This window comes from Sturnira hondurensis, unplaced genomic scaffold, assembly GCF_014824575.4.
Source record: "Sturnira hondurensis isolate 20B ecotype Veracruz unplaced genomic scaffold, ASM1482457v3 Scaffold0010173, whole genome shotgun sequence".
Taxonomy (NCBI): Eukaryota; Metazoa; Chordata; class Mammalia; order Chiroptera; family Phyllostomidae; genus Sturnira; species Sturnira hondurensis.
This window is the reverse complement of record NW_028082804.1, coordinates 8,696-32,794: the sequence shown is the minus strand read 5'-3', so window position 1 is coordinate 32,794 and position 24,099 is coordinate 8,696. Positions and strand designations below refer to the sequence as shown.

Here is a 24,099-nt window from a genome sequence, read left to right as displayed (position 1 = left end):
GTAGAGGTACTTAAAAATGTTAGCAGGTAACAAAAATCTTCTGCTAAGTTTCAATATTCAGTCAGCTTTACCCCTCTCCTGGCTCTATACCCAAAGGAATGCAAAGACATCACATGCTGATGTTCACGGAAACATTATTCACAATGGCCAACATATGGAAATAACCTAAGTGTCCATCCACAGACTAAAGACATTGTGGCTATAGATAGATAATGTATGTATATACACATACAAAAGATGATTATTTAGTATTAAAAAAGGAGATCCTATTTGCAGCAACACAAATGCACCTGGAGGGTATAAATTTAAAATAAGCCAGACAGAGAAAGGAGAAAACTGCATTTCACTTGCATATATGTGGAATCTAGAAAAGTCGAATCCATAGAAACAGAGAGAAGTATGGTGGTTATTAGGGGTAGGGAGGTGGGGGAGAGGTTGGTTAAAGGGTGCGAACTTTCAGTTGTAAGAATAAATCTAGAGGTTTAGTACAAAGCATGATGACTATAGTTAATAACTGTCTTGAATACTGGAAATTTGCTAAGAGTGTAGATTTCAGCCGTTCTCATTGCATACACAGTCACTGTGAGATGGCCTGTTCATTAGCTGGACTGTAGTAATCACTTCACTACATGTATCAAATCATTACATCGCACACCTTAAATACATACAATTCTTACTAAAAAGAAAATGTTCAGAACATGCTGTTTAAAAGGTTGTGGTTGCCCTGGCTGGTGTGGCACAGTGGATTGTGTTCTGGCCTATGAGCCAAAAGGTCGCCGGTCAGATTCCTTGTCAGGGCACATGCCTGCGCCGCGGGCCAGGTTCCTGGTTGGAGAGTGTGTGCAAGAGGCAACTGACAAACGTTTCTCTGGCACATCAATATTTCTCTCCCTCTCTTTCTCCCTCTCCCCACTAAAAAATTAGTAAATAAATACAGTGTTTTAAAAAAAGGTTGTGGAAAACTCTTTTGTATACCAAAGACTTCCCTGCAATAAAATATACGCATGCATGCAATTTTAAATCATTCTGAAAATGAGATTCTGTAGTTTTCTTACATTAAGGGTGTATCTCTATTCCATTTTCTAATAAGTTTGGCATCCATCTAACAATATGCAGTTCTCAGGATTTTTCTCCGAAGAAATTCAAAACCACTAATTTGAAACCCAGAAGGTGTAAAAGTGTGCAATGTCAAGTGTTGCAATTCCTACAGTTTCCCATGTGTATAGTGGCTAGTTGGTTCATCTCAGGAAAGAGAGACATTTTGCTTGGGGAACAATGTCAATTTAGAACAACAGTAATTCAAAGCCACTTGACAAATAAAATCGAAGCAATCGTTTGCTGTTAATTGCTTAGAAGTACTAAGTGTCAATGCCCATGTGCGTTGTGGGTCCAAGAGGAGCCCAGACTTACCGTTTGCAAGCTTTATATGAACTGAAAGCAAAACCAGTCTGCTTCTAACCTAACTTCTTTTTTAGGTTCTGTTCTTCAACTACCTTAAAAAAAGTCCATTTACACATACAAACACTTTTATACATGTATGTGTATATATATACATTTCTGCTTAAAATGAAAGACTATAATTTTTTATGGTTAAAGGAAGTTAATATTTAAACAGATATTTCTCTGATATTCATCATTTTACTGAGGCAGAAAAACAGGCTTTTAGGGCCTAGTAGTTTCAGGTTTTTTTAATCAATGTTTCTTAGTCATTATTGATAAGAACTCAAATTCAGCTCAAATCTAATTACTAGCAACACTGGTTTGCTTTTAAGTATTCAGAAGACTGCAAAATATAATTATCACAGTTTTTTTGTTTAAAATATATAGTACACTAAGGATTGTTTGGACACAAGTCAAAGTAAATTTTTTTTTAATAAACAGCGTGATGTTACAGACTGCAAAGTTAAAGAAAAAGCAGACATTGACAGTTTCTGATGAGCACAAACAGTAAGTGCAGCCACAGGCCAAACTTCTTGCTAGGAACAGCAAGACTGGGAAGAGGTCTTAAATTCAGTGACACTGTATTATTCTATAGTCTCAGCACAGTAACACATGCATCTTGCTGTGTCAAATATCTTTTGGGCCCTCATTAAGTGAACATTTAGAAACATTTTCCTCCTAACTAATACAGTACACCACAGGACTTCAGTTCATTGAAATGACAAAATATAGAGAAATATAGATTTGCTACAATAAATGGGGCTAAAAAGGGTGGTGGGAGCTACTTTTTAAAACTTCCAAAGTCGACATTCGCCGTGTTAATCCCCAAGATGTTAAAGTGTTATGTTCCAAAAGGATATATTCTTTTAGATTTCATTCAACCCGATTAAGTTGAAGGACTGAATCACATTTAAACCACTGATTGCATTTGAAACTTAGGTTCTATAGCCAGACATTTCTAGAAATCAGATGAAGGCCAACTTCTCCAAACACTCTTAGGAACATAAATGAAGTATGGTAAGGGGCTTTTCTTGTGAAATCAATGGATAATGATCACATTTAAAAATTTACACTGGAATTAATGAGTACAGTCTTATGAAAGATATTTTGAGAAAATACCAAAGTTGGTTTTCTTCCTCCTTGCTAACTTAGAAGAATTAACAAAAATAAGAATCATGCAAACATGTACATGGCTCTTAGCATAACCACAATATTATTGTAGTGGCGGATGAAAGACGATTTGATACATTTGTAGACTTAAATAGCTTACAAAATGCATCAATAAAACCCCTTTTCATATTGACCAACATGAGAAATGGAGTCTGTGGTTGGCAGTGAGTCAGTTACCCAACTACACTAAATGTACAAGAAAATTTCCTTATGGCTCATCACTGTCACTTTTTGCTAGCTAGCATGGCTGTAATAGTAACACATCTAACATATTAACGCAGCTAAGCAAAAGGAATGGTGCTGCACTGATAAAAAGGAAGTGCAAAACTTGAATCAAGTGAAATACTTGAGTGAAATAAGCTTATTTAAAAACTAACATCCCAACTTGGGAAACTCCTAGTAAATTCTAAACTCTTCTGAATTTTAGAACCTTGATGTTCACACCTTTTATAAAAGATGCCTCTTGACTAGAGCTAGCAAGCAGTGTGTATACAAAGAGAAATGTGTGCAAATACACACACACTAATTTTACTAATGATCAAGAAAAAAGAACACAACTAATTTCAAATACCGAATTTAAGAACCTAGTACCATGAACCTTCTAGCACTATTGCCTTTTTCAAATGGCTGGAGAAATAATCAAATTTTTAACCAGATTTTTTTCTTAATATCCTCAAAGCCATTAAAAAGAAGGCACGCCAGCTATGACTTTGTAAATCTAAAATGCAGTGCTCTGAAAATTTCTGTAATATCAGAGCCTGAAGTACTGAATTGTGACTCATCTATTTTTTTCCTTGTTAACCTTCTGAGGTAGAGTTACCAATCCAATTTTATCAGAGCCATAGGCATCTTGAGCTAACCACTAAATGCTTTCCAGAAAGTGAACACAACTTTTAATAGAAAAGAAAAAAGGCTTCCCAGGCCATGGCACATAAGATACATTTACAATTTTTAATATAATAATTAAAAATGGTTTGTGTTTATATTTAAAAAACAAACAGCCCAGCTGCATTATTCTGTCACCAAGAATTATTATCTGAGTATCCTGTCAGTGCTGAATTTTCTAGTTCAGCCTTCACAATCCCACCCTTGATGAAGAGATAATTCCCTCATGGTATGCACAATATACTCTCACAACTTTCTGTCTTCTCCAGTGCCCAGTCTGAGCAGGATATGAAGAATGTAACTCATTCAAACCACTCCTCCCTGTTTTGCTCCCCCCTCCACGTTCCCCCCCTTCTCAATCACATCTGAAGTATGAAAGTTGTTTTTAAATAGTATAAGCACCACAATCCATTAACACCACATATGGCCTTTAAACTGAAATACTATAGTGATGTCCTGGATGTCAAAATCAATTTTTTAAGGTGGATTCTGAGTGTGTGGGTCCAGCCCAGGTCTGCAGTTGGTGCAGACACAGAAACAAAAGAAACATTAACATTCAGAAAAAGTTAACCTGCTGGCTTTAAAATAATGCTGGAAATGAAATTTCTTCAAAGAGCTGGCAAGCATGGCTGTTGGTCAAGATATGAATTAAATGGATTTACAAAATCATTAAGAAACAAATCCAAGTTTATATGCTATGAAATTTCCATAGTGCCTTTAGAATAGATAGGCTGCTCATAATTTTTTTATAATGCCAAATCATGGAAGTTTTGATGGAAAAAAATACAGACGGTCTGTTTTTATCTATGTGAAAATTACCAATCCATTTAAAATAAAATCTAAGAGGGTATATACATTCTAATCAAGTCATTGATTATTTTCCTGATTAATAAGAACTACACTTTACACAAAATACTTTATCAGCAGCTGTTTTCATCAAAAAAACCAATAGTCATAGTTTCACAGTTGAAAAAGTTACACATTAAAATATTTTACAATTCATTGTATATTCACCAGGTTCCCATTTCCTAAAGGGCTTATAATATAAAGCAGAGTAGAAGGGAAAACCTCAAAGTTGATTACTTTGACACTAAGTTTTACACAGGACACAAAGAACCACAAAAAGCTTAGGTTCTATCATAAAATAGATACCAAGTTCCATTCTTAATTAAAAAATCCAATTAGAAACATCTTTTTAAAAAAAATCCACAACATGATTAGCAGGTTCAAATTAACAACAGTCTCAAAATCTTTAAAATAAACAATTTTGGACAGCTGAGAATACAACAAAAAGTTAAAGCATGATTTTCAAACAGTTATTTCTTCCTAGATGTGTTTACCATTAGGTGTTACTTTCTTTAAACCTCTTTCCCCCCCTCCAAAATAGTCATTGAAGGAAATATTGCTGAAGTGACCAAATGAAATTGTAGAACCGACAGTCAGTTACAGCACATTCGGTGACAGATGGCTGGCCGTAGGAACTGATCAATCAGAACTGATCTCTGATTCTGAAGTACCTGAAAGTGACTACACTGTCACTGATCTGAAACATATCCTAGTCACCCATGCGGCATTTAATTCAGTTTTTGGTTCTTTGCCTTCTGAGAACTACTTGTCCCTTTTTTCTTATTTTTAATGCTGTTTGCTTAAACTCTGCTTAGATTTATTTAAAATTTACTTTGCTTTTAGCTAGACCACTTAATCTATATTCTTTATAAAATTTGTCTATACTTCTCAGACAGACTTAATTTGGTTGTAATAACTCTTGAAAATAAATGCCAGTGATTAAATAAAGTATGTGGCATGTGTTTTAATGGTGGAAAAGTCCTAGGGAAAGGGGATGATCTGAACTGATGTGGAAAATGCTAAAATTGTATCAACTTTATGCAAGGAAGCTCAAAGATTTTTTTGGCACTAGGGTAAAACATGGTTCTCTGTTAAAACTTCAGTTTCCACCATTGAAGTTTCAGATTTGTACCATTTCACTGAATTTTCCTGTAATCAATCCCTGATATAGAAGGGACTGGGATGTTAGTATGTATAACTGAATAGATCTAAAAGACACAAAAATGTTAATCATGAAGTTTTAATAAGTTATGAATCTTTTATATCTGCCAAAGAATCCATTAGTTTCTTGCTTAAGAGAGTTTAAATTCCTCTTAACCATTCCAAGACGGTTTAGAGAAATAAATTCCCCTAATCTTCAAATTTATTTTCTTGTTGGCAATATTATATACATGCTTTAATTAAGTACCTAAATCTCTGGTAATTATGCCCTTTAAGGGATCTAAAATAGCCAAGTATTAAGAATATCTGTATTAGAGTCCTTGTTCACTATTCAAGACTTTTACTACAGGAAACTGATTTAATAAATGAAGATTTTTTTAAGTGATGCTCACTAGAGTTTACAATGTGCACTCTTTATAAAGTTGTGTTCCAATAATGTGCCTAATCTAGAAAATTGTCAGTAAATTATTGCACTTTTTCTGGTGTGGCACCTGGACATTTGCTAGAGCTACTTCCTAGGGCATTAATAATTCATTTCAAATACTGAGTGAAATACTGGATTCTGGAGTGATGACTAGCATTAGCCCCTACATTTTGGGTTAATGTTTTTCAAAGTGTTTAAGAACGTATCCTGTGCTCAAATGCAATTTAATAAAGTTGGAGAGTGAACCCTGATCACTGGAAATGGGACATGATCTTAAAATGATTTAAGGTCCTACTTTTATTGTTGACATACTGGATAAATAGGCTAAGATGGTAAAACGTTCATGGTTTTTATTTCCCCATATTATAAAGTATTATTCATGAGCATACCTCAGCAGAGGGTTTAAGCATCAGGAAGATACTCTAACTTAGATTAATTTTGGTAACTAATTTCATATGATTGAGGCATTCTCAACTATAAAAGAGAATGGGAGATTCATTTAAAAACACAGAAAAGGAAAAAGAATAAATTTTAATCTGTTTCTTTAAGAAGTTATTCACTAGTATTGGTATAAATGGGATAGTGCCTGGCCTTATCCACAGACCAAGAGAAGAGCTGATCATGCTGATATGAACAATAAAAAATTTGGGGTGCAAACAATGCATGACTATGGGACAGATCATGAAATAAAGAATATATATTAATGATAGTTTCTATAATATAAATAGCCTTTAATAAAAAAAATAATCTTTTTAATAACATTAATACTCACTTCTATTTTCTGGAAAACATGCATGAAAAATGTATTCAATTCATTTGCAAAAAGAGAAAAAAATCAACCTAAGGTGAATACTGTACAATTCTGGAACAAGAACTATTCCTGCTCATTCTTTCTCTATGATGACTATTTTACTTTATGGGTGCCCAGAACTTCCCTGGGAAATAAGAATCAGATTCTTGCAAATACTGTCCAGAAAAAAAAACAAACCCAAAACTACCCTATAACAGGTCTCATTTGTGACTACTTCCAAAACTTTGCAGATTAAGACCCCAAATCATCAAAAGGTTTGATTTATTAAAAAAGAAAAGTCTGGTGAAATCTCAAGAGTCCCTTTCACCCCAAGCATTTTTCTTCATTAAACAAGGAGTCAAAAAACCCACTTCAAACTATAAATTGAACAGCAATGAAAAATAAGAAATTTCATTATTTCCAATCTTAATGTAATTTAACATCAAAGTCCAGTTTACTTGGACCTAATGCAATGCTAGACTTTGTGTGTCCATGTATCAAAACACAGAATATTTGCAAGTCAAAAAAAGAGCATTCTTTTTCCTTCTCCAACATTTCTATGTATTTTGGGTTTTTTGTTTTGTTTTTTAAAAAAAGATACAAACAATCTTCAAAGTTTACCTTTTTGGACTTAAGGCATAACATTAAATTGCGCATTATTCTAAAGCTTAATTTTGAAATGAACTAGTTTAGTGCTATCAAACCCTGTTTGCGTTTGCATTATTTAAATTATATAGTATTTTATTTCTGTTCTTGCTGTAAATTCTAATGCTGTTCATGGATTGTGCAATTCCTATGCAATCAGTCTTTGCCTGTTGACAGTTATTAACAGTGCAGAATAGAATCCAATATTGAGCTTTCAGTTTCTTAGTTGTCATTTCAGTTCAAAGCATGCTGCTTAATTGTGTGGAAGATCCAGTCCATTTTTGTTGTCCAGCCACCATGGTGTGCATCATTCATTTGTTTCATGAAATATTCCAAAGCCTCTTGCTCTGTTTTATCTAAAGCTAGGGTCTTTCGAATGTATGCAATATCATCAAAAGACTGTAGTTCTGGCATTCCAGAGCCAAGCATCATTGAGAAAAGATTTATGAAGAGATTGGCATGCTGCCGAATAGCTAGATAAGCCTTGTAACACATCTCCTGAAACCTACAAGCAATAAGAACAGTTTGGTCAGTACAAAGCAAATGGCGTTAATACCGTCAGGTCTTTGCTAAAATGTCACAGCATTAGAGAGGCCTTCTTGAATGAACCTATAGAAAAACAGCATTCTTCTCCCTAATCCTTTTAACCTACAAGATAAAGTAAACTCCATGAGTCCATAAAGTCTTTAACTGCTTTACCACCAGCACCTACAGTAACGCTTGGCACATTAGGAGTTTAATAAGGATTTACTAAGTGTATAAATCCATCCATTTAAGGGCAGTCTAGGGTCAGGAATGAGTTATAGATAAAATAAATTTTATAAAAAGTTTTAAAAGTGTTTTTAACATTTAAGATAGACTACTGATATACCATAAGGTGGTAAGAAAAATTATGAATAAGCAGGTAATTATAGTAGACTGAATTCTTCAAATTGTATGACTAAAAAATGTCTTAAACACTATATATTATTTGTCAATATAGAGAAGGTGGAGTCCAAATATTTAAACAGTAGTATGTAAAAAAGGTTTTAATATATTATGAAGTTTAAGAATCACTTTCCTTTAATGGACTAAATAAATTAATTTTTAAAAAGATTTTCTTTACCACATCATATAATAAATAAAAAGATATTAAAATAGTTTATGCTACAATATAACATACATTACTTAAATTGACTGAAAATACCAATTGTTTCTGATGCAGCAGCAAGAATTCTTTATTTTGTGTTTTAATTTCCTGAGCTTACCTCTCGAATTCTCTTGTCTTTGTGCATTCTTGGGCTCCTTTACTGATCACTATTAAGAAATCCTGTGTCAAAACAAATGGCACACGTTCCCGTTTATAACCAAATTTTTTCTTCTTGTGATCCAAAAAGTGTCCAAAATCTATATGAAACAGCTTTCAAAAATAAGAAAGTAAGTTATATTTTGATAAATGCAGAAGTACAATATGCTGAATTACTGAATTTAAGAACACCAAAACTTTTAAAAAGAGAAAGCTATTACTTGTCCATCATCTTTAACCATGATGTTACTATTGTGACGATCTCCAATTCCCAAAATGAAGGTCGCGACACAATATCCAGCACATGAACGTGTGAACAGGTCAATGGCTGCATCGTATCTACAAAGAGGAAATAAACGCTTTATGACTACTGTGGAATACAGTGACCCAGTCCGAACTGAAGAAAAGACGGTCAAGTACATATGAAAACAGTGAAAGTAATCACTGACTTCAGGGGGGAAAAGGAATTGTTTCCAAAGATATGAGAAGTGTCAAGATTCCAAAGTTTTCAAATGTTTCTAAGGACATTTCTAGAATTCTCTGATCTAAGCACAATTCTTATTATAGTGAAAAAATACTTTTATGCCACTAAAATTAAATTTTCCTCATTATTGTAACAATAAATTAGAAGCAAAATTTTGATGTGCAATGTTAATTTTTTAAATAAAAATAAGCAATAAGAAACACACCTTTTAGATATCTAAGCTGAATGTACAGAATTTCACTAAACGATAAGCAATTCTGATCATTTAAATATACATTATCTCAAATATGTAAAAGGTTGAACATATTTTTTCCCAAAGCAAGTGCAATTGTTATCTCTGGTCTAACTCAGAAATCTACTCAACCATGAAAAGATATGTCTAACAAAAACTAAACTAAATAGGAACAGAAAAACCATATGCTCACATCTCTCCTTTGTTCTTGTCTTTGAGCCACTGATGGAGCGTGTGGCTGTTGAACTGCAGTGCACCCTTCAGGCCCCCTTTGCACTGAATCTGCATGATAGTGTGAGAACTTCTCACCACCTCTATAAGTCCCACACAGTCACCAATCGACAGACAGCCGTAAGGCAACATCCTGGAAAAGGACCAAGACACTTGCAATCAAATAATGGAAGTTTAAAATAGCAAATATTTTAATAGGTTAACTCAGGAATATTCTAGTATTTGCAAATTTGTCACGTTACTCACTTAATCTAACTTTAATTTTCTTTCACTGTAGTATGACATTCCTAGAAAAATTCAAAATTATCTGCCACTATTTATTATAGCCTTCAATTGAGAAAGCATTTAACTGTATATCAGAAAATCACTAAGAAAATTACTGTGGTTGCCCTGGCTGGTATAGCTCAGTGGACTGAGTGTGGACCTGTGAACCAAACAACTGCAGTTTGATTCCCAGTCAGGGCACATGCCTGGGTTGCAGGCCAGTTCCCATCCCAGCAGGGGATGCACGAGAGGCAACCATACATTGATATTTCTCTCCCTCTCCTTCCCTTCCCCTCTAAAGATAAATAAATAAAATTTAAACAAAAAGAAAATTACTGTGGCAGTAATTATAAAAATTACTGTTTATAAAAATTAAAATTTTATAAACATTTAGAACTGAAAAATATGAATGAATTTAAAGATGTTTAATTGACATCTAAATAATAATTGAAGGCAGCAGTTCAAATTTTTGGTCTCAGGTCTCCTTTATACTCTTAAAACTACTGGGCATCTAGCGACACTAGAAATTAAAATGGAGAAAATAAAAATTAAAATATTAATTCATTTCAAAATAAAAAATTATGATAAGGTAATATAAATAACATCTATTATAACACAAAAACTATATTAGAAGAGTAACACTGCTTTTCATTATTTCAAGTTTCTTTAATGTCTAGCTTAACAGTACTAAGCTGAGTTCTCAGGTATGCTTCTGTAAGCAATCTCATGCAATATTTTATTTTACTTTAATTGTTGTTCAAGTACAGTTTTCTGCTTTTCACTCCCATCCCAGCCCACCCCACCTCCCTCCCATTATGCAATATTTTAATGGAAGGAAGCATACGAAGGAAATCTGGCCTCATACAGAATATACAGTATGAACAAGGAGCATTATAATAGCCTTTTCAGATAATTGTAGATATTTTTCTTTGATACTAGTGTAAAACTTGACAGATAGTTTTTCAAGCTGCAATATGGAATCTGAAAGCATGTCAATAAACTTTTCATACTGTTACACTAAAATCCATTTGGCTATCTTGTCTATGAATAGGACTTTTACCCATGCAGGGCTTTATATGGGTCCTTTGGGAGATTTATCGTGTTATGGAGGTCTTTCCAATGTTGATACTTCTCATTACACCAACTAAGATCACAACTGTCAATACAGGAGTAGGCAAACATAGGTTTACAGTTGTAAGTATGTGAAACAGAGTTTGTTCATGTATTATTATTATTAATTACTGTATTTTACATCCCAACAACTATAAACCTACTTTTGCCAAGTCTATATTACCACTGATCTCATCAGAAAATCTTTTAATTTGGGGGATGGTGTTAGGCTTCTATTGGGGGATACAAAGTTTTTAAAATTCTAATTTTTGCTGGAAAGCTTAAATTTGACAATTAGCAACAAATATTGTCACTTGTTGTTCTTAAAGAGAGAGGCTCATGTTGTTCAAAATGTCTACCAAATACCCACGTCTGAATAACCACAGCTTGTCTACGAGTTATTCTTTAAGTAAAAGTGGTGAAAAACTAGTACCTAGTTCACCTTAAAATTCAAGTAACCCACAAAAGCTCTCCTTGGTGGTATGTGGCAGAAGTACTTTATGGGCACTTCTTGTTCGGAACTCAGAATACTGAAAAGGACATGCACCAAAGGGTAGGGATAGGGGGATTTAAGGAGAAAATGAAAAAAGCAACTGATACCCAAACTGGCACATAAGTACTAAAGTATGGTTTCTCTTGCTTGTTTTTCTCATAAACTACTGTCCACTCTTTCGCCCTTTCTAAATAGAGAAACAGTCTACACTTATTTTCATTTTCTCACATGATTCCTTGTAGCCTAACTTCTCCACCTACCACTTTAATTACTTAGCAATTTTTAAAGCTAACCATGAATCATCAAATTGAAGGGCACTGTCATAGTCCTCATGCTCTTAAATCCCCTGAAGTACCTGGTACTGTAAGTTGTGAATTCCTCCTCTTTTTGGGATTCTGTGAAATCACTTACTTGGGTCCTCCTACCCTTTCTCCTATGTAATCTCTTCTTCTACCTGCCTTGCTAAATACAGGAATTTCTTAAGGTTGTACTGCTCATTCTGCCTTATTTTACATTTTATTACTGTTGAATGTGCTCACAGTTTAACAGTAATATGCTCATAGTCATGTCAGGCTTGTTGGGGGCGGGGGAGGGAAGCCAGGCAGAGTTACCATAAATCTGAACTAAGTTCCGACAAGTATACATGAAAATGTTATGATTTTATTTAAAATTAAACTTTAAACAAAAAATTTTACTTAAATTTACTTAAGTTAGAAGAAAAATATTTAGAAAATATTATGACTTAAAAACTTCCCAACGATCCAGCTTACTTTCCAATAATCTAGCTTAACTTTAGATGCTTTTTTGCAGTCACTGATTTACAACTAAAGGCTGTAATTACCAGAGTTACATAGTTAAATCCTTTCCTTTACTGTCTAGTTCTGTATTATCTTTTGTATCCTACTCCCCAGGCATGATAGTAGTAGTGGCATTTGGATGTGTTACAACACAGGAAATTGTACCATAAAAGGAAACTTGGTTTGTATAACAGTAATTGTTTTTGAAAAGAAGCAGGGATCAAGCAAAGAATTTGGAGTTAAGAGTTAAAGTCGGTAACTCAATTTCGTAATTTGGCAGGTTACATTAGACATCCATTTTTCTTCTTTGCAATAAAGGGGTTCTACTACTTGTCACTGATATACTTTTATATACTAGCTACTATTGATCTGTAAGAAGCATACAAACAAACCTTAATCTACTATGTGCTGTACCTAGAGTTGATCCTGACCTCCTATACCCACCCACAGACAGAAATACTTTTGGAGGATGGCCTTTGCCTGAATGACTCAAGATTTACAATGTAAGAGAAGGACAAACCATTAGAAGCAAAAATCACCAGCGGTTAATCACCGCTGACAAACGCCTTGGGAAATAATACTGATTAACTGTGGAAGGCTGGCCAGAAGTCAACCAAGTGATAAAAACTGAGATTAGTTGCTTTCATAAATTTTCCTGCAGAACTGATTGAAGATTTGAGGATGTAAAAAGTTTTAAAATTAGAAAATTTATATTATAAAAAGAAACTTTCTTCTGAACTCTTGAGTTGTGAAAGAAAACAGGGAGGGGTCTTCTGTGTCTCCTATGTCCTATTCCTAAATAGTGACACCCTGGAGGCAGGGGCAGTCTTGACCAGCTTGTAAGAGATAGCTCTTCCTAGCTAGCTGAATCTCATTAGCTTTGCTAAGCCAAAGAAGAGGACAGCAAAGGAAAGTAGCATAGTGGAATCAACTAGTGTTCCCTCCTACTCCATACATTTCTTTATAGATATCTGCCTCTACATGCTTTGTACTTAATACTTATTAATAGTTTACTCTTTCGGGACAGTGTTCAACATGTGTGATGCCTTACTGGTTACATACCGAAGATCGAGACCTTGATTTTGCCAGATATTTTCCATAATGCGAATAATCTGAAGTGTTAGCATGTCTTGCCGTAAATCTAAAATTCAAATAATATGTATCACCACTTAATGCCATAAGTGAAATTTGGGCATTATGTCATCACATGATTTCACAACGATAAATAAATATAGCTTTATTTACTCTTCAAAACAATCTATAAGGAAGCAATATTTTGATTCTTTAATCCATTTCTAAAGTATCTGCATTAACTCATCTATATAATGATGTAAAATAAGCTATTTAACAAACATTTTAAACTAAAATATTTAAAGTTCCTATTTTTCTGAATCCTTAACTTTGAACATGTTCATATTAAAATATCAGGCTAACAGAATTCAGTACTGAAATGTCATTTCCCAATGGAGACCCATCAGTGATTCTCCCACTTGCTCCCTCTCAGCCTCTTTTCCAAGTAAATTAGGACCTTCTTTTATATGATTTCTTGGCAGACTACACTTTTTCTGCGTACCATGGTTGTAATTTTACTTATAATTATTTGTTTGACATCTCTTTTCCCTGTTAGACTATAAGCTTTAAGAGGGCAGGAGCTCTGTTTTGTTTATGCTCACAACCCCATTGTCTAGCACATCAAATATTTATGGAGTAAGTGGATGCTCTCACAGCTAAACAACTGTTACTCAGAAACTGATTTAGGCTTTCCAATTCTATATCAGTATTTCTTTTCAATAATTATACATACATACTCTGAAGGTTAACATCTGCTTAATATCATCTATTTCACCACATGTATATTCCGTAAATAGTGTTGTTTCATAAATACCCAGTATATAAAAAGATAGCTAAATTCATGCATCATAAGTTCATTAATATTATTCCTTACCATCCCCATTTTTAAAGATGATCTCATTGTTCTGAAAGAGTAACTCTGACATGATGTCTGGGTTCTCCCAATTCAACCACAGTGGCCTTTTTGCGGAAGACATAATGCGACACTCTTCAAGCCTTTAAAATAGTTAAAAACTTTAAGGGCACCTTAGCTTTGTTACTGTTTTACCCTCAAATTAACTTTAAAATATATACATAGTACAGCTTTCTGAAGTGCTATAAAAATGTAAAACTTTCTATTCAATTTTATTTATGAGCTTGCTAAGGGATTATAAATAGAAAATAAAATCAAGTAAAAATTTTCTTATATAATAGCTTACAGCAAATATAGTGATGCATCATTAGTTTCACAGATATTACATTCTGTTTCTTATCCTATGATACCGGAAATTCTGGCCCAAGAGTGTTTTAAACTCTATTATTAGTAAAACTCATTCTGAATAAATGCAGTTTTGAACTTAAGAAAATTTTACAACTCTTACTTTGCAGGGTAGGAGAATAGGAGAGGGAAGCATATACAGGGTGGGGCAAAAATAGGTTCAGTTCATATGGAGAAGAATGTAATAGTTAATAAATGACACAAGAATAAACTCTCATATTCAAAACCGTAACCCTACTTTTGCTCCACCCTGTGTAATTGAGCATTCTAATTACAATGGATATTTTGACTTTATTAAGATTTTTCTCTCAAGAGCATACTTATTTGAATATATCAATAGAAATTCCAATAAAGTACCTTACCTGAGATTTCCTAACTGATGAGCAGGATTTAGAGGAGATAGAAAGCCCTGTAGAGCATCCATGAAATCTGGTCGCCGCATTTGCTCAACTAAAAACTTCATCTGTACCTGATTAATCAGTATAATCATGGTTAGAGGCTGATTTCATAAAAAGTAAAACTAACTGCTAATTTCTCTTGTACACTGGAACCTCAGTTTTTAAATCTCTATCTTGGGCTGGTAGCTTACTAGTTGGAAGGGTTTCTATAACACAGAACAGCACAGCTCAGGCAGAGAGGCAAAGCATGGCAGCACCAAGCACCTTCCCGTGAGAACTCTGCATGACCACAGAGGTAATGTTCTGGCTCTAGGACACGGTGTGGTCAACTAGAGCAGGTCAGTGGCCAGTTTTTGTAAATCAAACTGCACTGAATATAGCCGTGCCCATTCATTTAGACATTGGCTGCTTTCACACTAGGACAGCAGAGTCCAGGAATTACAGGAGTCTGCATGGCCTGCAAATGTAACGTATGCACTATCTAGGCTTTTAAGAACATCATACTCACTCTCTTCCTGTTGGGTAGAAAAGGTCAAATGAGGCTAAAAGGAATTGTTGGGAAAGGACTTGTAAAAATGTTTGTTATACTGACTCTCACACCATACTCAGATTCTAGTATACAGTTAGAATGAAACATCCCTTTTAAATCAATTCAAACCAGAGCCCAGACTGCAGAGTTATCATGGAATAAGTGCCATTTTATTTTAGAAAACCTCTATCTACTGAAAATTTAAAATGTGAGTGGGGATAAAAAGTTGAGGACCTAGGAATTCATAATAAGTTTATTTTCATGCAGGAATTTTAGTAGCAAAGTTTTGGCTTTTTTTCTTTCTTTTCATTACTCTGTATAAGTGAATAAATAGAAAATCTAGTCATCACTGACTGGAGCAGTTCTTGATAATGTAAAGATGTTTCTTTTTCTATCATTAAAACCCTAAGGCTAGTATGCTTTCTATCATTATAAACTGTATAAGGCTAGTGTGCTGCTTCCTACATTTTATCATTGATATGATAAAACACAAAACACAAAGTAACTGCTTTTAGTCTTATGACTTCATTTTTTATCACTTGAATTTCACAGAAGAAAAAAACTTTTTTAGTCTGTCTATTTTTAAAATACATTTTTGTTTTTCAATTACAGTTGACATTCATTCAGATATGCAGCCCACTGACTAGGCATTTCTAAAACTTATCAAGTGATTACCTCGAGAAATATCGTACCCATCTGACACCACGCAATAGTTATCACAATATTACTGACTGTGTTCCCCATTCTGTACTTTACATCCCCATGACTATTCTGTAACTACCAAATTGTACATTTAATCCCTTCACCTTTTTCAATCGTTCCCCCAGCCCCACTCCCATCTGGCAACCATTAAAATGTTCTCTGTATCGATGAGCCCATTTCTGTCCTGCTCATTCATTTTTTAAAATTATTATTTTGTTTTAGGTTCCACAAATCCTACGACTCTCTTTTTAGTTCCCTATCATAATTCCATTTAAACCAACAGTAATCTGAGTAATGAATTTCATGTTCCTAATTAATCCCCTGTGTCACAGCCAATCTATTATATAAAAATTCCAGCTTAGAAAAAAATACCTACATTTACAAATTTAACTAAAATCGAGTTCCTTTTCCTTACCTCAGTTTACAATATAAATATAACATACTTCATTCTTTCAAAGTAGTCTAGTCTCATCTCGCCCACAATTCCAGCCATCAGAAACAGTACAATTATTTTTTAACAACCTATATTCAAACTTATATACCACAACTTTAATAAAATCAACTCAGTTGCATTTAGGTTAAAACAGTAACTTTCTTTTAAAGTTTTTTTTCAAGCAACGTTAATGAAGATTTTGGAGAAATCAATTCAGAATTGTTAATTTATATTCTCCATCCTTTGGGGACTCACTAACAAACTAATATATATTTTTTTCAGTTTCACTAGAGATGAGGTCTGATTTCACTTCTTACTATAAAATATAGTGGATTAAATAAAGGATAAAGAATAGCAAAAAGTCATAAAAACTCTTCACAATTCACACTCCTCAGTAACACTAAGCTACTGCAGATGACCAAAGTGTGTGACATATTTGCTGAGTGACTAAAGGTCCATTTTAAACTGAGAAATGTAAAAACTAATATACGAAAAGGAAGAGAAAGAAGAGGGAACTAACTTTTTTTGGCACTTCCCATGTTCTTGTGATTGTGACAGGTGCTTTGCATATCTCATGTAATTTAATTCTCACAACAACCCTATGAAGAAAGTAGTATTCCCATTTTACAGATGAGGAAGATGAATCTCAAAGACTAATGTCTCTAACATTACACAGCTGAGAACCAGTGAAATGGATCTAAATCCTAACATACCTGATTTTAACAACCAGGATTTGCATATACAGAGGTGAGCAAAAGTAGTTTTACAGTTGTTTGTATGGAAATAATACCAATAAAAAATACAATAATTAATAAGTATCAACTAGTTGCATACTCACAACCGTAAGCCTACTTTTGCCCACTCCTGTATAGTTAGGCTTCCAACCCTGTTGCACTGCAAGAATCTTAAAAACAAACTGAAGAGTCACATACCTTTTGTGTTTCATCCTTCTTCTCTTGCTTGAGAATGTCGGTTAAGTTGATGAGCTTTTCCATAGCCTCAACTTGCCTGTTCAGGTGCTTCAAATACATCCCGCACGCACGACAATAGGATTCCAAAAGTAGGCCAAACCTCTGACTGACTGTTTTATTGTGCATCTCAGATCTAGAAGAACAGTGCAAGATTTTTTTTAAAAAAAGGACTATGTGTGTGCACGCGTATGGGCTTAAATGAGTTCACATATCTTTCTTAAGAAAGTAAAAAGCTCATTTTCTAATTCAATAAATGTTATAATCATACTAACAATAAAATGATTAAAAAACTATCATTTAGAAGCAAAACAATCATAGGTTTCAGATAGTTCCTGTAAATGTTAATTTAATGAACTAGCTCTTAGGTTTATTTCAACTACTTTTATTAACTAATCTCAGTACAAGATAAACATGAAAAAAAGGGAAGGTAGGTACAAAAATATAAAATGAACAGGGAAAGAGTTAAGAATTCAGTGAGTTCTGTGACTCTGCTGGCATACATGTTCCTTTTCTAAACTGTCTCTGAATTTAAATTATTTTAAACCTAGCTTTGAGGTTTCACTTTTAATTTATTTTAACATTTAAAAACCCATGTTACTTTAAGTATTAGATATACCTTATTCTATAAAATATTTTCTCTTCTGTTCTTAAATCTTTTTTTTAGCCTCACCTGAGGACACGCTTACTGATTTTAGGGAGAAGGGAAAGGAAGGAGTGAGAGAGTGAGAGGAACACCGAGGTGAGAAACACCGATCAGTTACCTCCTGAATGTGCACCCCGACTGGAACTAACTGCAGCCTAGGCATGTGCCCTGGCTGGGAATTGAACCCACTACCTTTCTGTTTATGGGACGATGCTCCATCCAACTGAGCCACATCAGCCAGTGCTCTTAAATTCTTAATTAGTTTGTTTCTAGTAAGAAACTTGAGATGTTTTGTTATACTGAATGCCAAGGTAAGATTTTTTCCTTTATTTTGCGGTATTTTAATCCACACATTAAAGTGAAACCAAATATACCATTAATCAACATTAATCCAGCAAATTTAACTTTGTTTAAAGCAGAATAAAGTCTTTAAAAATATTTCAGCTCTCATTCTTGTAGAAAATTCAATTTTGAATTTTACCACTTGTTTAATGTTCAAGAGAAAAGGTTGAAGAGAAATTCATCACTGGCACAATATACTTTCAGCATGGAAGACGTTTCTAGACAAACAAAAACTATAGTATATAAGTATATATATTAATACATATATTAAAAAAGCAATATATAGCTAAAAAACTTAACTGGAAAATAATTAGACTTACTTTAAATGCCAAAAGAAAAAGTGCCCAATCCTTTGATTAGTCAATGCTTTTTTGAGTAAAAATCTCACAAGCAGATTATCCAAATATTGTTCATATTTTAGGACCTATGTGTTTAAAAACAAACAAACATAAAAACAACCCTGCATAAATCCGAATCAGTTTTTTCACAGTTGGATTTAAAAACAATTTGTTTAGGAAGAAAGTAGATACTACTGCTAACAAAACCGGTTTTTAAAACTGAATGAACGAGCAAAATAAAGACAGAATCACAAACAGGCTGACAGCTCTGGAGGTGGGGCTTGGAGGGACTGGGTGGATGGAGAGATTCAGAAAAAAAGGAATAAAAAGAGAAAGAACTCATGGACAGGGACAACAGTATGGTGATTGTTGGGGTAGGGGGTGGTAGAGGCAGGTCAGGAAAGAGAAATGGTAATGGAAAAAACAATAAAAATTAAAAACAATTTTTAAAGCATAAAAGCAATTAATACTGTAGGTGTTGGAAGTTGCATGAATTTAGAATACAACATTATTTTTCCATTTTATGCTATTTTACCTGTACTAGCTGAATTAGGTACTGAGAAAGTTTGTCATCTGTTAAATATTTTTCCAGGCATCGAACAGCAAAACCTCGAACCATAGGATCCGGGTAGTTGCAGTCCAGAAGCTCCATAGCCTGTTCGGGTTTGATGGGAGGCCAATCTTTCACCAAACAGTACATCTGTGTATAAAGCAAAGAGAGCCGAGAATGATCCTTCTAGGACATGGTCTTATTTTCTTATTTTAAAATTAGCTTAGATAAAGGCCTCCCCCTCCATGAATTCAGTGCTTAAAATGTACAATTCGAGTTAATTTTATTAGTAGAAGTAGTGTGAATGGCATTTTTCTCTACTATATTACCATTATTAATTAACTTAATACAGTCTATTTCATCTCTTATGTACGCAGACTTTCTGAGGAAATGGTTTGAGCAACATACCTATTCTGTGCAATAGTTATCCAGTAATCTCAAATATGTGTTTACCTGAGCTACTTCATCTCTAGAATTCCATTTAACAGACAGAAGCAATTTGGGTAGAATTTCAGGGATAGTTACACAATAGTGTCTGTGTGGAAAAGAAAACAAAATAAAAAACATTCTTACATGTTATTCAAAAGGCCTACATGTTTAAATTTTCACTGTGCATCTTTAAGAAGTTCCAAACACGTTTAAACTATTTACCATTACTAGCCTTCCTTAAAATCAAAAGAAATCAGTGTTTACCACTTTGTTGCATATATATGTACATACATACTTAGATACAGTTACAATGGCAAGGAAAGTAAAAGAAAAATTCAAAACGGAAGACAGGTACTTAGGAAAAATCATGAATTTATTTCATAACACTCTTGCCGTAGCTTCGTTTTTTCACTCACTAGGCAACTTGAACCACAAGAAGAGTCATTACTTCTACTGTGGTCACTGGAAAGAATTTATGTTTTAATGAACTTTCTGTAGAAATACAGTACAATTGCTTTATTTAAATAAAACTTGCCACGTAGTTGGATAATCTCTTTATAAATAAAAATAAGACATTACACTATTAGTTTGAGGAAGTGTAAAAGAAAAAGGAAAATGGAGGGAAATCCTAAAAAATGAAATATCTAGACCAACTAAATTGACCTACAATAACAGGCTATTTTTGGGGATCTTGAATTTTCTTAAAAAACAAAAATGAAAACCAAGTCTTAAAAAAGTCTTATCAACTTAGAATTTAACAAAAAGCTTTCAAGGTGCAAAGTTAGTACCCATGCAGAATGATTTTGTAGAAATATTAATCTGTATCTCCAGCTTTAAAAAATGTATCGTTTATATTACTACAAAGTAATGTAAATTATGCTTTATTTAACTTTAATAGGTATGGTAGAAAACACGGCAAGATCAGCTGAAGTCAATTCTTTCTTTTCTTCTGTAACATAAAAAAGAAACAGAGACTCTTCATCTTGACACTTACCTGTGGCTCCATAGAAAATCTTTCTCTTGCTCAGTGATTTCAGATAGAGGATCTCGGGTACAAATTGCTCGGAGCTGTTCTTTATCATTTTCCCTTAATTCGTTGTCTCTGGCTAGTCTGGTACTCTGTAAAATAAAGTAATATTTTATATGATTTTCTTTGCTGATTTTTTCACCCAGGATTCATGAGTAATCTACACACAAAAAGAAAACTGTCAATAAACTTTACATTGCTTATTAACTGTTGTGAAACAGTTTACTATTCCTATTTCAAGATTTTATTTTAGGGACAGAGAAAAAAACAAGATAGTATTTATGGCACAAATCCCATAATTGATTTGGTTAACATTACCGCCAACCACACAACAGTAACTGCCAAAGTTAGTCAGGGCTAAGATGACTGGAATACTAGGGGTAGTAGTGAATGATTTCCTTCTTTGGCTGATGAGCACCCTTCTTAGTATTTTAACTAACCAGCTAATGTTTTTGGAATAAGAAAACATAAAATAGAACTTCTGGCCAAGATGGAGGCATAGGTAAATATACTTTGCCTCCTCACACAACCAAAAGAAGGACAATAAAAAATTTAAAAATAAAATAACACCAAAACTGCCAGAAAATCAAACTGTATGGAAGTCTTACTACCAGGAGTTAAAGAAGCAGTGTTCAGACTGGTAGGAGGAGTGGAGACAGGCAGCCAAAGTGGAGAGGACTTGTGGCAAGGTAGTGACTGGTGGACCAGGCAGTCCCACATTTGTGAGCAGATAATCTGGGAGGAATAACTGGGGAGCAAGACAGACAGTGCAATCCAGAGTTCCAGCATGGGGAAATAAAGCCTCAAAATTCCTGGCTGTAAAAATCACTGGGTCCTAGTACATATACAAGCCCACCCACCCAGGCTCTCCAAAAGGGCCCAATTTTCTAGTGGGTAGCAGAAGAAGTGACTGAAAGGCAGCTGAGAGTCACGCAAGTGGCACTGTTCCCTCTTGGACCACTCCACTACATATAGCATGACAATGCAGAGACTTGGGTTGCCCCGCCCTGGAGAGTACCACAGGCTCTGCTACTTACTACGAAAACAGGAGCGCTGAAAGACAAAAAACATGAACCAAATGAAAAAACAGATCAAAGCTCCAGAAAAAAATACAACTAAGCAATGAAGAGAGAGCCAACCTATCAGATGCAGAGTTCAAAACACTGCTCATCAGGATGCTCACAGAAATGGCTGAGTATGGCTGCAAAATAGAGGAAGTGAAAGCCATGCAGAGTGAAATAAAGGAAAATATACAGGGAACCAGCAGTGAAGGGAAGGAAAACAGGACCTAAGACGACAATGATTTGGAGCAGAAGGAAGAAATAAACATTCAGCCAGAACACAGTGAAGAAACAAGAATTCAAAAAAATGAGGAGAGGCTTAGGAACCTCTGGGACAACTTTAAATGTTCCAACAACTGAATCATAGGGATGCCAGAAGGAGAAGAGGAAGACCAAGAAATGGAAAACTTACTTGAACAAATAATGAAGGAGGACTTCTTCAGTCTGGCAAAGGAAACAGACTTCCAGGAAGTCCAGGAAGCTCAGAGTCCCAAAGAAGTTGGAACCAAGGAAGCAGGCACCAAGGCACACCATAATTACATTACCCAAGATTACACAGAAGGAGAGAATCTTAAAAGCAGCGAGAGAAAAGGAGAGATTTACCTACAAAGGAGTTCCCATAAGACTAGCAGCTGATTTAGCAACCCTGAAGGCAAGAAGGGGCTGGAAAGAAGTATTCCAAATCATGAAAGGCAGGGACCTACATCCAAGATTACTGTACCCAGCAAAACTATGTATTAGAGTGGAAGGGCAGATGGCGTGCTTCCCAGATAAGGTAAAGCTGAAGGAGTCCATCATCACCAAGCCCTTATTGAATGAAATGTTAATGGGACTTATCTAAGAAGAAGAAGATGAACAAAAATATGAACAGTAAAATGACAACAAAGTCACAACTATCAACAACGGACCCTCCAAAAACAAAAACAAACTAAGCAAACAACTAGAACAGGAATAGAATCACAGGAATGGAGATCATATGGGGGGTTATCAGTGGGACAGAAAATGGGGGAGAATGGGGGGAAAAGGTATAGGGAATAAGAAGCATAAATGGTAGGTACAAAATAGGGGAAGGTTAAGAATAGTATAGGAAATGGACAAGCCAAAGAATTTATATATACGACCCATGGACATGAACTAAGGTAGGGAATGCTGGTGCGAGGCAGGTACAGGGCTGAGAGGAATAAAGGGGAGAAAAAGGGACAACTATAATAGCATAATCAATAAAATATAAATAAATACATACATACCTTATAAGAAGGAACCATACTTGTACCAAGCATATGCCAAATACTGATTTACATTACCAAGCAAGATATAGTTCTGGCCTTCAGATTGCTTCCAGTCTAGTAGACATATGGGTAAGAAAATAGGCTATTATAATATGAACAATAACATTTATATTAGAAATTTCTGTCCCTGGCTGGTGTGGCTCAGTGAATTGAGCACGGGCCAGCAAACCAGAGTATCGCAGTTCGATTCCCAGTCAAGGCACATGCCTTGGTTGCAGGCCAGTTTCCAGCAGGGGACACACGAGAGGCAACCATACATTGATATTTCTCTCCCTCTCTCCTTCCCTTCCCCTCTAAAGATAAATAAATAAAATCTTTAAAAAAAAAAGAAATTTCTATCCTAAGTACCACTTCATGGTTCAAACCATTGTGCTTTAATATATTTTTAAAGTATATTCTCTATTTTTATTAGTCTCCTCTCTGTGTTTTTTTTGTTTTGTTTTAATTTTTAACAAATGTTTCTCAAGAAATACTGTGACACAAGAACAAGAGGACAGCAACCCTTGTTTTGTCATGGAAATTATGTATCATATTTTTTGGACTATAAGAAGCACCCCCCCATTAGGTTGTTAATAAATGGTTGTTAATGCTGCTGTTGAGTTCTGTTTACATTTACATTGGTGAAATATCATATTGTTTATTTTGTTAAATATTTTACCACCTTTTTCCTTCAAATTTTTTTTCCTGTTTTTCTCTTCTAAAACCCAGGTGTGTCTTATGGTCCAAAAAATACAGTAGTAAAATGATAGAGGCTCACTAAATGAAGTTGCTTTTCCTTTAACAGTACAATGTTTTGATAAT

At 34.4% G+C, this 24,099-nt stretch overlaps 1 protein-coding gene across 1 annotated transcript; it reads right to left on the bottom strand.

Annotated features, from left to right (window-relative positions):
- Positions 1-1,853: 1,853 nt before the first annotated feature.
- LOC118995662 (phosphatidylinositol 4,5-bisphosphate 3-kinase catalytic subunit alpha isoform) lies at positions 1,854-23,654 on the bottom strand. The gene is made up of 13 exons (XM_037058776.1): positions 23,647-23,654; positions 20,916-21,077; positions 19,946-20,027; positions 19,478-19,642; positions 18,925-19,028; positions 17,581-17,752; positions 14,949-15,055; positions 14,203-14,324; positions 13,320-13,398; positions 9,556-9,726; positions 8,868-8,985; positions 8,609-8,760; positions 1,854-7,866 (listed from the first exon to the last, which is right to left on the bottom strand). Exons 1-13 carry the CDS (start codon positions 23,652-23,654, stop codon positions 7,596-7,598), a joined length of 1,713 nt encoding a protein of 570 aa, XP_036914671.1. The 3' UTR covers positions 1,854-7,595.
- Between the last annotated feature and the right edge of the window lie 445 nt (positions 23,655-24,099).